Here is a 14,287-nt window from a genome sequence, read left to right on the forward strand (position 1 = left end):
TGGAGGGACGGGGCGGGGAGGGACCAGGCGGGGAGGGCGGGGCTGGGCAGGACGGGGCAGGGAGGGACCGGGCGGGGAGGGACGGGGCGGGAGGGACCGGGCGGGGAGGGACCGGGCGGGGAGGGATGGGGCCGGGAGGGACCGGGTGGGGAGGGCGGGGCGGGGAGGGACCGGGCGGGGGACCTCAGCCCCTATCCCAGACGGAGGCCCCCCCCCCACACACACACAGCTGCAGACGCTCCCCACAGCCCTCAACTCAGGGCCCGGAATCGCCCCCCAAGTGCCCAGCCTCCCTGCTCCTCCAGGGACGCGTCTCCATGGTGACAGTCAGGGAGACCCTGGCCGGACACCCCCTCCCGGTGGCGGCTCCGGGGCCGTGCAGTCCGGGGGGCCTGAGGCCGCGGCCGGAGGAGCGGGCGGGAAGCGGGCACCTGGCGCACGGCCCCCGCCAGCGGGTGAATCACGCCCCGCTCGGAGCGGGTAGCGCCGCTCGGCGTCCTTCCCCGCACTGATTTAGACGTGACTGATGCATCGCCATGGAAACCGGCGCTAGGGCAAACCGGGCTCGCGGCCGCTGGTGCAGAGGGAAGGATGCGGCTGGGGCGGGGAGCTCTCAACTTGTGCGGGAACCCCGGGTCGCCCGCCGCGCCCGCCCCCGCCCCCGCGGCCTGAACCCGGCCGGCGGAGGGGCGGCCGCGCTGCCGGTGGATGGGCGGGGCAGCGGCCGGCCCCCTGGCCCCGGGACGGCTGTCCGCTCGGGGCGCCCGCCGAGCCGGGCCGCCGGCCGCACTGAGATGCCCACGCCCCGGGGACGATGGCCGAGCAGTCCCGGCTCAGGAAGAAAGTTCACTTCCGAGGTGCGTCCTCCCCCGCGCGCGGTGAGCCTTTGTTCCCGGCGGGCGGCAGGCGGCGGGCGGTGGGCGAGGGGCGGCGGCGGGCGGGAGGCAGTGCGGGCGGCGGGCGCCGGTGTGGAGTTGCTGGCTCTGGCCGGTCGGCTTCCCCACAAAGCCCGTCATTTGCACAGCAGCTCTGCCCGCAGGGTGGCAGGGGTGGGCTGGCAGGACCCCCTCCCGCCCGCGGCTGCTGAGCCGTTCCCGGGAGGGCGGGCCAGTCTGTCCGCGTCTCCGTGGCCAGGGTGCTGTCGGTGGCTGTGTGTCTGTCCGGCCGCGGGAGCAGGCAGGGGCCCGGCCCTGTGCGTCCAGGGTGTGACCGGCTGAGCAGGAGATGCTGTGTGCATTTCCAGTTCACGCTGCTTCCTCCACCGTGGAGAGCGGGTCCTTGGCAGCCTCGCCCTGCCTCAGGGGGGCGGGGGCAGGAGGCGGCAGCTGGACGGGGGGAGGAGGAGGGGAGGGTCAGAGGAGAGGTCGCTGTGCGGGGTGAGGGGGACACGGAGCTGTGAAGTGAGGTGACCGGGGACCCGGTGGCCCAGGAGAGTCCTTCTGGGACCTGTTTGTGCCCCTGGGACCCACCTGCCACCCCAGCCCCCTGGGTGCCCCTGGAGGCCCCAGCTCTGTGCTGGGTGTCAGCCCCGGATGTGAGTGCTGGACCCCCAGCCTCGCTGGGTCTCCCACACCATTGGGGCGTGTCCTTGACTCACAAGCCCCTCCCTGTTCCACCCCCTAAGCCAGGGCTGCCAGTGACCTCAGAGAGGACTGGACACCCTCCACAGGGCCCTCTGCCCTCCGCGCTCCTGCCCGCCCTCTGCCCTCTGCCCTCCGCCCTCTGCCCTCCGCCCTCCGCCCTCCGCCCTCCGCCCTCCGCCCTCTGCTCTCCGCCCTCCTGCCCGCCCTCTGCCCTCCGCCCTCCTGCCCGCCCTCCGCCCTCCGCCCTCCTGCCCGCCCTCCGCCCTCCTGCCCGCCCTCCGCCCTCCGCCCTCCTGCCCGCCCTCCGCCCTCCGCCCTCCGCCCTCCTGCCCGCCCTCCGCCCTCCGCCCTCCTGCCCGCCCTCCGCCCTCCGCGCTCCTGCCCGCCCTCCGCCCTCCGCCCTCCGCCCTCCTGCCCGCCCTCCGCCCTCCTGCCCTCCGCCCTCCTGCCGCCCGCCCTCCGCCCTCCTGCCCTCCGCCCTCCGCCCTCCGCCCTCCGCCCTCCGCCCTCCGCCCTCCGCCCTCCGCCCTCCGCCCTCCGCCCTGCGCCCTCCGCCCTCCGCCCTCCGCCCTCCGCCCTCCGCCCTCCGCCCTCCGCCCTCCGCCCTCCGCCCTCCGCCCTCCGCCCTCCTGCCCGCCCTCCGCCCTCCGCCCTCCTGCCCGCCCTCCGCCCTCCTGCCCGCCCTCCGCCCTCCTGCCCGCCCTCCGCCCTCCTGCCCGCCCTCCTGCCCGCCCTCTGCCCTCCGCCCTCCTGCCCGCCCTCTGCCCTCCGCCCTCCTGCCCGCCCTCCTGCCCGCCCTCCTGCCCGCCCTCCTGCCCGCCCTCTGCCCTCTGCCCTCCGCCCTCTGCCCTCTGCCCTCCGCCCTCTGTCAGTTCCTGCCCCGGGTCGGGTGATACTGTCCGCCTGCCTGCGGCGGGGCTTCCGAAGGCCGAGGCAGGGGCTGGGCCGCACGGCACACGGGCTCCGGTCCCCTCGGTGTGCGGGGCCCTGGGCCAGGGAAAGAGGCGGCAGTGGGACTGAGACAGGCCCTCGGGGTCAGCTCGAGGGTGTGGGTGCTGCCAGAGAAGGGGCCCGGCTGGGGGCTGGGGGCAGGGCCAGGTTGGCCTCTTCGGGATCCTGCCCCTGCCCCTGCCCCACACGGTCACCCAGCCCCGAGCTCTGGGCCTGGGGGGAGCCTGGCTCCCCGGCCACTGAGGTCCCCCTGGACGGAGAGGGGAGGGGCCTCCTGGAAAGGGGCCTTGGCGGCCTGGACAGCCTCCCTGCTCTGCAGCCCAGGCAACTCCAACAGGGACGGGCAGGGGGCTCCCCCTGGTGGCCGGGCTGGTGTTGCTGACAAAGGGTGCCTCTCACGGGAGTAGGAACAGCTCAGACCCGGGGCCCTGCTCACTGTGCAGCCACGAGGGGGACCCCACCATCGGGGAGACGGAGGGCAAACAGGGTTGGGGACCCCACTGTTGGCGAGGGAGGAGCAAATGGGGCTGGGGACCCCACTGTTGGCGAGGGAGGAGCAAATGGGGTTGGGGACCCCACTGTCGGCGAGGGAGGAGCAAATGGGGCTGGGGACCCCACTGTCGGCGAGGGAGGAGCAAACGGGGCTGGGGACCCCTCCCCGAGCACTGGCTGCAGGAGTGCCTGCTGGAGGACGGAGAGACAGGGCGCGGGTGAGAGCCGAGGTGAGGCGGGCCCCTCAGGGTGACGTGGCCAGCGCCCGGTCCCAGGTGGCCCTCACTCTGCGGCCTGCCAGCCCGCGGGTCCCGTACCCGGATTCTCGGGGTCCCAGCGTGAGGCACCGTCTCCGGGAACCGCCCTCTCTGAAACCTGTCCCTTAAAGGGAACGTGGGCGGGAGCCGGCAGGGCACGGCGGCCCTGCTCCCTGAGCCAGGGCCGGGAATTTCCCAGAAGCCCCTGTGCCTCCTGGGCGGGGCCCCGCTGTCTGAGCTGAAAGCAGCTCCCGGTCCTCCTCGCCGGGATGAAGGCTTCCCAGCGACCTTGCCCACCTGCTGCCCACGCAAGTGTCCTCTCTGGACCTGGTGCCCGAGATGCCCGCCCTGACCCCTGGCTGTGGAGGTGTCCGGTGCGGGGCCGAGGGCCGGAGGGTCACTGTGGAGGCAGTGTCACCTGTCAATTCCCGTCGGCAGGACAGGGAGGCATCGCGGCCGGCAAGGCTCAGTGGCTAAGTGTGAACCTACGAACGGGGGTCAGGGTTCGAGTCCCCGTCGGGGCACGTGCCCAGGTTTCGGGCTTAACCGCCACTAGGGGGCGTGCAGGAGGCAGCCGGTGGATGATTCTCTCTGGTGTTTCGAGCTCTCTCCCTCGCCCTCCCTCTCTCTGAAGCCATACGAGTATGTTGTAAAAAGATGAAAGGGTGGGGAGTGACGCTGGGTCACGCAGGAGGGCCCCGTGTGGCCCAGAGGCCCTCTCAGCGGAGGGGAGTCAGACCAGTGAAGGGACAGGACTCGGCAGGGGGCTGTGGGGCCGGCGGCACCAGCCCTGCCCCCACGGGAGCCGGGAGCCCGGGTGTGCGGTCCCAGGGGCAGAGGCGTGAGGGTGTCAGGCCCCTCGGGGAGCGGTGTCCGTGACAGCGGCCGGGAAACGACACCTCCGCCCGCGCCCGGCGCCGGGAAGCCGTCTGGCCACTGAGAGCCGGGCCCTGGCTGCTGGCTCAGTGTTAGAGCGTCAGCTCTGGCCCCCGAAGGGTCGCGGGTTCGATTCCCGGCCCCCGTTGGGGTATGTGTGGGAGGCAGCTGGTCGTGGTGTCTCTCTCACATCGATGTTTCCCTCTCTCCCTCTCCCCCCCCCCCCCCCCCCGTGTGAGGACTAATAGAAAAGAAAGAAAAGAGATGGGTTCCTGGTTCACCCATCTCCTCCTCTCCCTTCCCCTCTCCTCCCCTCCCTTCCCCTCCCCTCCCCCACTCCTCCCCTCCTCTCCCTTCCCTCCCCTCTCCTCCCCCTCCCCCCGCGAGGCCGGGCCCAGCGCCCAGGCGGCCCTGTAGCCCACGCACAGCGGACAAGGTGGTGCCCGTGGAGCGGCGACACGCTTCCCATCACACTGTGTGCCCCTGGCCGCCCCCCCAGGCCCTGGTCGCCCCCGGGGCCCCCTGTCTGCGGACTAGGGTGGAGGTGACAGTGAGCCCACCGTCCCCAGCCCAACGGCCCCGGGTCCTGCCACCCAGCCCCACGGACCAGGGCCGGGCGGCCTGTCTGTGTGCGCCCCTCCCCTCCCCCCTCCCTTCCCCCCTCCCTTCCCCCTCCCCCCGCCCGCTTCTCCCCGAGTTCCGCCTGCCCCTCCTCTTTGCAGGGAGCCGTCGCATCCTTGGTTTTAAAAAAGACGAGTTATTTCTGTCTGCATCTCCTCGCTGGCTCTTTCCTCCTTGGGGTTCTCATTCTGTGTTGCGGGGGGAACGGGCCAGCATGAGGCCTGTGACTTAAACCCACCAGATCGCAGAGCCTGAGGGGACCCCTCCGCCCCGCCCCCCGCCCCCCTGCCAGGCGTCCTCCTTGATCTCTGCCCCTTTGGGGTCAGGAGTGAGAGAGGCAAGGGATCTGGCCGGTTGCTCAGTGGTTAGACCGCCGGCTGCAGGCTGAGGGGTCTAAGGTTCCATCCCTGGCCAAGGGCACGGACCTGGGATCCCTGGCCCCAGGCGGGCCAGTCCCTGTGTCTCTCATCGACGTTCCTCTCTCCCCCTCCTCCGTCCTTCCACGCTCTCTAAAAGCCAATGGGAAATACCCTCCCGTGAGGGGCCCCAGGGGCTGTGAGGCCCGCCAGCAGTGTGACGGGGTCCCCCTCCCAGAGCCGTCGCTGGGCCTTCAGATGAGCCCACGAGCTCGGCTCCCGGTGAGAACACCCAGGCGCTCCGCCTCTGCGCCTCCTGCCCCAGAAAGCCAGGACAGGCCGGCGAGGGCTCCGGCCGTCAGCACAGACCGCCCGGCCCAGGGCCGCTGGGAGCAAGCCCGCCACCCGGAGGAGCAGCGGGGGCGGAGGTCCCAGGGCCTCGGATCCCGGCCTGTGACTGCTTCCGGGAGAGGAGGACTTACAGCTCTGGGGGGCAGCCCGGCTGGTGCGGCTCAGTGGCTGGGCGTCGACCTGCGAGCCAGGAGGTCACGATTCGATTCCTCGTCAGGGCACGTGCCCAGGTTTCCGGTTCAGTCTCCTGCCTGTGTGGGTACAGAAGGCAACAGATTGATGTTTCTCTCTGTCTCTCTCCCCCAACCCCCTCCCTCCCTCTCCATTCCTTTCTCTCTTCCTCCCTCTCTAAAAACCGATGGAAAAGTGCCCTCGGTGAGGATCAGCACCGTTTTGGTACAATCCTGAGGTCTGGGAACCGTGGGCAGGCGGAGCCTAGAAGCACTCCCCTTTCAGAAACGGGTTTGTCTAGTAATCATACACATGCACGCAAACACACACACACACACACGCACGCACACGCACACGCACACGCACACGTCACTGCACACCCTCTTACTCCTGGAACCTGGGACCTCTGACCTCAGCTGGGACCTGCACCAATCAGCTCCCGGCGCCTAGCGGTTCCCTAGACAACCAGCACAGAGCTGCCCTGGGGCTTAAGCAACAGAAGCAATTAAGAGCAATAACAGCATCTAACAGCCGGTCCGGTCCCTCCTGGCTTCCTGAGCTGGCGGCTCACCAGTGAACCCACACACGGGCTCCAATCCCACCTGGCCCCCAGGGCTTGGCCATCGCGGCTCCACAGAGACGCCGTAGGCCTGGCCCTGCCCAGGGCTCCCTCCGCCCCGCTGTGTGGCTGCGGGGCCCTCAGCCCAGCCCCTGGACGGCCAGCATCCCCAGGCTCCGCCCTCCCCCAGCCCTGGGGTGCCGGGCCCTGTCCCCACCCAGTCTCCTTCCAGTCCCTTCTTTGGGGCACGGGGGCTCGATAACGACTAAGATGGAACGTGTGCGGGATGCCGGGTGCCAGTGGGGGGGACACGGAACATGGGGTGCTTTGGTCCAGGGGCCCAGCCTGGGGCGGTGCGTGCAGCCGGGCCGGCCCCGCGCCCACGGGAGGGTGTGTGCTGTGCTTGGTGTGCTGATCGCACAGCGGATCCTGTAGATCAGGTCGGCAAGCATTTACCCTGGTGTCCTCCAGGAGTTCGACCGCCCACCAGGAGTTGGACACCAGGGCTGGTAACGAGGAGCAAGGCCAGCCCCCCTCCTCTCCCCACCCCCTCGCACCTCAGCGGACCCTCCAGGGGCCAGGGAGCTGCCTGCCGGCTGAGGTGCTCATCCCGGCCATGCGGTCAGCAGGTGCGGCATTGCCTGGGCAGCACCCAGGCCAGTGGTCTGGCCGTCCCACTGCCAGCGGGGCCTTAAGGTAACCAGACAATCCGTGGGTCCGGGCTGCCCGGGCTGCCACCGCGGCCTGCGAGAGCCCAGATGTTGCACAGCAGGGCCCGGGCCTCAGACCCAGGAACCATCGGTGAGGACGAGGCTGGGATGACCGGAGCGGCTGCTCCGTGGGGTTGAAGGGCGTCGTGAAATGGAGAGAAATCAGAGGGGCTGGCCTGGGGGACGCGGCTGACCCCGCAGACTGCGTGCGCCCGCTCCCCGGGGTGCGCCCTCTCCCCGGCGGTCCTAAGGTAACCAGACAATCCGTGGGTCCGGGCTGCCCGTCACTCCTCGAGCCAATTCAGCAGAGACAGAGGGAATCCTGTGTGAGCGTTTACTCCGATCCTGCCGGCAGCAGGGAGAGCAGCAGGTCACCCACAGAGGCCTGCTCTGCACCCCCATCAGCCACTGCTTCTGGGGGCTAGCAGGGCAGGGACTCCGTGGGGAAGCAGCCAAAGGAAATGCCACCTGGGCGGCGTACAGTCAGGAGGTTTTCGAGGGCCGGAGGGCATTCCGAGGCTGGTGTCTTCCGAGGGCTGGCAGCCCTGGTTCTGCACCAGGGTCGTGTGTCCACGGCCACAGGCAGCTCCGAACGGGGAGGGGAGCGCCCAGGCCCCGTGTATCACTGCCAGCCGGGCGAGAGCGTGCCTTGTTGAATCAGAACAAACGACGACGGTGGACAGCGCGGATCAGCCCGTCTTACCGTTCCAGCTGGTTCCCGATGTGCCGTTTCTGCCCCGTCACTGGGGGACAGTGAGTGAGTGCGGGTCCGTGTCCTCGGTGACCGTGGCAGCGATGATGTCACTGCGGGGAACCCGCCTGTCACAGCATGGGAGCCGCAGGGAGCGATGGGGAAAAGGTGGAGAGGCAGGTGGCAGCCCGCCCGGGCCCCTGGCCCGCTCGCCCGCTGGGCAGTGCTGGCTGCCGAACCAACGCCTTCCTAGAGCGCGTGCGACGCAGCGCCACGAGGCTGGTTCCCGCCCACGTCAGCGGCTCAGCGCGAGAGGCTGGGCCTCCGCCAGGGATCCGAGAGGGTTCCGGCCCCCGCCCCCCCCTTCCAGGCCTGGTGTCCGGCTTTGAGCTGGGAGAAGCCTAGAGGGTAGAGCTGGCAGTGCCAAGCTTAGAAGGGACCCTCCCCACCCTCCCATAGAACATGCTCACATCCCATTGGTGGGAAATAGTCACATGGCTGTGCTTGGGTGCAAGGGGTGCTGGGAAATGTAGTCCTCGGTGGGACCTCTGCTCCACCCCAAGCCCCAAAGGCAGCTGCAGGCTGGGCAGAAAGGGAGCTGCAGGCTGGGCAGACAGGGAGCTGGGCAGAAAGTGTTTTCGCTGACTTCGCCGGGGGCAGGAGGGAGGTCACAGGGTTTCCAGAGACTTCCAGCCCTTTCCCGAGGCCAGCACGTCATCTCTGTATTATCCCAGGGCTCGAAGGGTATTGTCTGGGAGGGTTTATGACGGAGGGGAGATAGCGAGACAGCACATCAGGACGCATGTATCTGCGTCTACATGCCCCCCTCCCCCGCAGCCCTGAGCTATCTATTAAATCTAATTACCGCGTCCACATCATTTCCCGTGAAATTTACGTCTGAATCCGCTGAGCAAGGGAAGCAAGCAGGGAGCTTAATTAGGGCCGTTCATCACGGCTGTTTGGTGTGCGTGTGTGTGTGTGTGTGTGTGTGTGTGTGTGTGCAGGAGAAAGCAATGACAATCAGGAAAATAACAATAAGCATTTTCCCAAAGGCAGTCATCACGGCTCCCATGGGCGTGCAGGAGGCAGCCGAGAACACCGGCTGGTGGCTCCTCGGCCCCGGGCAGCCGCCCTCCAGAGGGGCCGGACAGTCCTCTGTGCGCTGCGCGGCGCCCCCTCCTGGCGCCCCCTCGCGCCGAGGACCCTGGGGCTCTGCCCTGTTTGGGAACAGAGCTCCCGAGGCTTGTGCCTTGGGGTGCATATGCGTCCCCCGAATTTGCAAAGTGGGCCCCAGAGTGAGGCCTCGACCTCCCGGGAGGGCGGGTCTCGGGCGACGTCGGTTGGGCGGATGGGAGGCCCGGCCCGCCTGGTGCGGTCCCCACGCCCGGGGCCGTGACGTCGCTGAGCGTGTTTCTCTTCCCCGTGCAGACACGCGTGCGGACCGCAGCAAGAAGCTGTTCCGGCACTACACCGTGGGCTCCTACGACAGCTTCGACGCCGGCAGGTGAGAGTGCCCGGCCGGCTGGGCCGGGGGAGCCGCCGCCCCGGAGAACCTGCCCGAGGGCGGTCTCCCTGCGCCTGTGCGTTGGGGCCCGGCCGCGCCCCTTTGGGGGGCCCAGGGGCGTGTCCGGAGGGGCCAGCCGGCCTTGTTGCGGGAGGCAGGGCAGGTGTGATCGCCGTGGCCCTGGCACAGTGGGCCCTGGGCATGTGGTCACAGCCGCACTCCGCTCCCATTCTGGCAGGGAGGCTGCCCGAGAGCCGGGGAGCGCCGAGAGCCGTTGCCATGGTTACTTGGAGGGCGGTCCAGCTGGGAGTGGGGCTGTGGGACAAAGGGGCCTCCCGCCGCCGCGTGTGCCGTGGGACGTGTTCGGGGACAGGACAGAGCCGTCCGGTGAGGCGGTGAGCTCCCCCTGTGGGAGGGAGTCACGCAGGGAGGGTGTCCTCTGGCCGGGAGGTTGGGCCAGTTGACCTCCAAGGTCCCGCCAGCCCTGTGTCCCGGCAGACCAGTGCCTCTGTTCTCCGTGGTCCTGACCGCCTGCTCGGGGCCGGGACCTGGGCCTGAGGAGAGGGACCCCTGGCCAGGCCCAGCCACCGGTCCATGGGAAAGCGTGGGCCTTGGACAGCCTAGGGGTCAGCCCTGCCCGCCGTGGTGAGGGAGCGACCACCGTGGCCTTGCGGGCGAGCGGGGACAGTGGATGAGGCAGGAAGACTGCACGGTGGCCATTGTCCAGCCGTGGCCAGTCGCCTCGCGTCCCTCCCAGCACCACGCCGGTGACCCTCCTGAGACCTCTCCCTCGTGTCATTAACACGTGGAAGCCCTGAGGCAGCACCCGCCCTCAGCGACATGTGTGTCTGAGTCCGGCATGACCCTGGCCGACAGAGTACAGAGCCCAGAACGGACCTTCTCGGGACAGTGAACTTGGCAGCGGCCATGGAGGGCGGGCAGGGAGGTGGCTGGTGGCCCCCACGTGCTGTGGTGACCGGGGGACTGGCGTGTGTGGCTCTGGGCAGGTGCAGGGAACCAGGTGACACGGCCGCCCTGAGGGGGCAGGTGCAGGGGGACGGGGTGACAGGTCCGCCCCGAGGGGGCAGGTGCAGGGGGACGGGGTGACAGGTCCGCCCTGAGGGGGCAGGTGCAGGGGGACGGGGTGACACAGCCGCCCTGAGGGTACAGGCAGCGAGCAGCTGGGGGGTGCTGACTGCAGGGCAGGGGGCAGCCCAGCCCAGCCCAGCCCACTGCCTTAGCTAGAGCAGAATCCACTCATCCATCCATCCATCCATCCTCTCTATGCACTCATGCATTCATTCACCCGCCCATCTGTCCCTGTATTACCCAGCCACCTCTCCATGTGCTGGTCCACCCTCCATTCACCCCCGGGGGCTGGTGTCCTGTGAGAACCAGCACATGAGCTTCGCTGCCTCCCTCTGAGCTCGCGGTTCAGACTCACGGCTAATCCTGTGGGAGCTGCGCCCGGCCTGGCACTCGGCGTGTCCTGGGTGTGATGGGGGAGGGGGCAGAAGGGGAGACCTCCCTCCTCACCCACCCAGGGCCTGGGCCAGTCACAGCCGGCCTCCTCCTGGTGGGCAGCCTGTGGCCCCGGCGTGGCGATGCGTGTTATTCGCTGTCATCGCACCGCACACGCCTCACAGCATCCTTGAAGGCCTCTCCCGTCACATCAGTCCTCACCACCGTGGCCGGCCGGGTGCTTGGCCGTTCGCTCCACAGACCTGGGCTCACGCGCGGTCCCCCAGGCGTCGGCCGTTCCCCTCTCGCCAGGGGGGCAGTCACGCCCCCGCCCTGCTCCCCGCTCCCCGTTCCCCCCTGAGCGCCAGGCCCAGGGTTGTCGCCGGGCGATACTCGGCCACCAGCACCCTCACCAGCGGCCGTGGCAGAGGCCAAGGTGGGCATGTCTGTCTGTACGGCCAGGGGGTCGGGCAGGCGGCAGCCCCTCCCTGCTCCCAGGCCCGGAGCTGCGTTCCCTGCGGAGCCAGGCCGGGGCCACAGGTCAGCGGGGACGCGCCCCCATCCAGCCTCCGCGGGGCGTCGGGGGCCGGAGCGAAGGAGCCTCAGGCCTCCCCTGCGTGCGGACAGCTCCGGGGCCGGGCTCCGTCTGCGTCTAAGGATCCGGAGTCCGGGGACCCCGCACCTCACACGGAGGCCGCCGGGCGGGGCCTCCACAGTGTTCTGTGGGGGTGCGGGTGCGGCCTTCTGCTCCCCCCGCCACCCCCTCTCTGAGTCTGAACAGGAGAGGCAAGGCCTGGGGAGCCGTGGCAGCATGGCCGTTCCCGGGTGACTGCGGGCACCGGCAGGGCCGTGGCCTTGTCCCCCCGAGGGGAGAAGGCGACCGAGAGGAAGGCGCGGTGACTTCGCCGCGGTACTGCCCGCCCGCCGGCCCGCCACCCGCTCCCCCCCTCCGCGTCTCCGGCCGCGCCGGGCTGGGATGAGTCACCGTGATCGGCGAGGCTTCCTGGGAGCACCCCCAGCTGCACGACGAGCCGTTCCCCGTCTCCCGGAGGAGGGGTAACCCGAATGGGGTGGTGGGTCCCGTGATGCCGAGTCCCGAGTCCCTGGGACCTGCCAAGGTGCCCCTCGGCCCCAGAGTTAAGGACACAGATGGGACCAGTGAGGGGGTCGCTGACCTCCAATGGGAAGGGGGGCCTGGGGCCCAGGCTATCACAGGACGGGGGGGGGGTGTGTGACACCTGAGCTGAAGGTGGAGGACGGAGGAAGGGGCCGCAGACCACGGAATGTGGGGCTCCAGGAGCTGGGGAAGGCCAGGCACAGGCTGCCCTGGACCCTGCGGGCGGCCCTGGGACCCGGGTCAGCCCCGGAGACCCTGACCGGCAGGGCTGAGAGATGAGTGTGTTCCGGCCGCCACCCTGTGTCCGTGGCCACAGCAGGACACCCACGGGGGAGCATTCCCGGCGCCGGGTCTGACCGGGGCACAGAGTTCAGACTTGGACGTGGGTCGGCTGCGTCTGTCGTACCCGCCCGGAGCTCCGGGCTCGCTGAGGGCCCGGTGGTCTCCAGAGGCTGCGGGATGGGGGATAGGAGGCAGGTCTGGGCTCCTGTGCCTGCGGGAGCACCCTCCATACCCCGCCGAGAGTCACGGCGGCCCTGCGGGAGGGTGGCATTTCCTGCCGAGAGAAAGGAGGCTCGGCCGGGCACGGCACACGGCACAGGCCGGCCACGCCTGGAGCAAGGCCCTCCTCGCCAACTCGGGGGGGCGGGGCAGCACCCCCGCCCCCCGGACCTCAGGCAGCTGTGTGCCTTCTCACGCTCCCCAGCTGGGAACTGGCCACACCAGGGCCATGCCAGGGCCACGTCAGGCCCACACTGTGCCAGGGGCCTGGGGAGACCCGGAGAACTCAGGCCGAGGCCTCTGGTTGCCAGCGGGCCCTCCCGCTGTGAGACGCCTACCCTCTGTGCCTGGCACCCCAGACCAGAGGCTCCGTGGTTGGTGCAGAGCTCGGCCCAACCCTGCCCGCCTCTAGGTACAACACCCAATGGGCGACAGCAGGTGGGCCCAGGCCCCTGTGCAGCAGGGCACAAGGCACTGTCCCCACAGAGGGTGCTGGGCGCTCGGTGGCCTTCCTCCCTCCCTCTGCTGACAGGCCTGCCCCATGCTGGGGGAGGGGCGGGCTTCCGCTGGCCACAGCCCAGCTCCTGGCTGCACCACTGTGTGACCCTGGCCTAGTCCCTGAACCTCTCTGTGCCCAGTTTCTGTCTGTGGAGCGGGGGCAGGGGCAGTGCCTCCGCCCAGTGGGCTGTGAGGGACAAGAGGGCAGGTGCTCACATTCCTGAGCCCAAGGCTGTGACTGTCCTGCTCGATGGAGGGGGAGGGCAGGCAGCGAGCATGTCTCAGCCGAAATGGGTGTCATGAACCCAGGCACCCTGAGATGCTCCAGCGATGAGGTGAGAGCGGGTGCGTGGAGTTCAAGCCAGCGGCGCGGGCAGGCTGGAAGGCAGCTTATCTCGCTGAAGATAAGAGCTTTCGGAGGCAGCAGGCAGGCAGGCAGGCAGGAAGGAAGGAAGGAATAAATATAGTGTAGACGGTGATGGTGCCGGGAGCACAGATTGGTTAGAAAAATGTCTGTTTGGGGAAAACCAGAAACAACAAATGGTCACGGAGCCTCGGGAGCCGGCTGCCGCCCCGGCCCGGAAGGCCAGGCGGATGGCTGGGGCGGCGGCTATGGCGGGACTGGCGCTTTAATGAAGACGGATGGACGTGGGGGGAACTGGGGCTCCAGCACAGGGACCTGAGGGACAGCAAGCGCCGCGGGGCTCGGCCCCGGGGAACGCAGACCATCTGTGCCGGCGACCGGGCAGACCGCGGGGAGCGGCTGGGGGGAAAGGAAGGGGGCTCTGCACGGGGAGGGGACCCTGCAGGGCTGAGCCTTCCTCAGGAGAAACAGGACGGTCCGGGCGTCCCTCCAGGAGCAGGGGGTGGGGTGGGGGAGGTGTCTCCCCAGCTCAGGAGCCCGGCCTCTGACCCTGCCTGTGCCAACCTGAGGTCTGGTGTGTGGGCGTGGCGGGAGGAGGGGCCCCCACAGTTGCGGGTGGCGGTCACGTGGGAGGCGCCAGCCCGTGTCCTGGGCGGCTTGGGGGAGAGAGCAGATTCCACGAGCCCTGATTTCAAGCGGAGAAAGCCCACCGCCGGCCCCTCTGAGGGGCCGGTCCCCACCACCCCAAGCCCCCACTCCCCGAAGGGAACATTTGTAAACTGGGGGAGCCCCGGGAGTGGGGCACCTTTTATAGAGAAAAGTCCCGCCCCAGTTCCTGATTGGTCAATGCTCAACCCCTGAGCCTGGGGTCTGAGTCCTGGTATTTCTTTTGACCAATGAGCTATGGCCTTATTTGCATACACACTGACCAATCAGAGCTGCTCTATAACAACCAATCAGCATGCACGATTCTGACCAATCAGGACTGTGCTATTTGGGCCAATCTGAACTGTGTGATTTGGATTCCTCGTTTGCATAAACATGGACCAATCAGGAGCTGGGGCGGGACTTTCCTCTATAAAAGGTGCCCCACTCCCAGGGCTTCATTCCTCAGTTTGTAAGATGTCTCCTCGTGTTAGGGTGGCGGGGACTCGCCGCCTCAGAGGGGTGGGCTTTCTTCTCCTGAAGTCAGGGCTCGTGGAGCCTTCTCTCTCCCCAAGCCGC

The 14,287-nt window shown here is 69.2% G+C and overlaps 1 protein-coding gene across 10 annotated transcripts in view; it reads left to right on the forward strand.

Annotated features, from left to right (window-relative positions):
* Nucleotides 1-14,287, forward strand: part of SHANK2 (SH3 and multiple ankyrin repeat domains 2) — a 132,586-nt gene that overhangs the window by 57,894 nt on the left and 60,405 nt on the right. For all 10 annotated transcript variants that reach the window (XM_036416646.2, XM_036416647.2, XM_036416649.2 and 7 more), the window contains one exon: nucleotides 9,047-9,122. In XM_036416646.2, coding sequence (XP_036272539.1) covers nucleotides 9,047-9,122 — 76 coding nt within the window. The remainder of the gene's footprint in view (nucleotides 1-9,046; nucleotides 9,123-14,287) is intronic.

This window comes from Pipistrellus kuhlii, unplaced genomic scaffold, assembly GCF_014108245.1.
Source record: "Pipistrellus kuhlii isolate mPipKuh1 unplaced genomic scaffold, mPipKuh1.p scaffold_m20_p_56, whole genome shotgun sequence".
Classification (NCBI taxonomy): Eukaryota; Metazoa; Chordata; class Mammalia; order Chiroptera; family Vespertilionidae; genus Pipistrellus; species Pipistrellus kuhlii.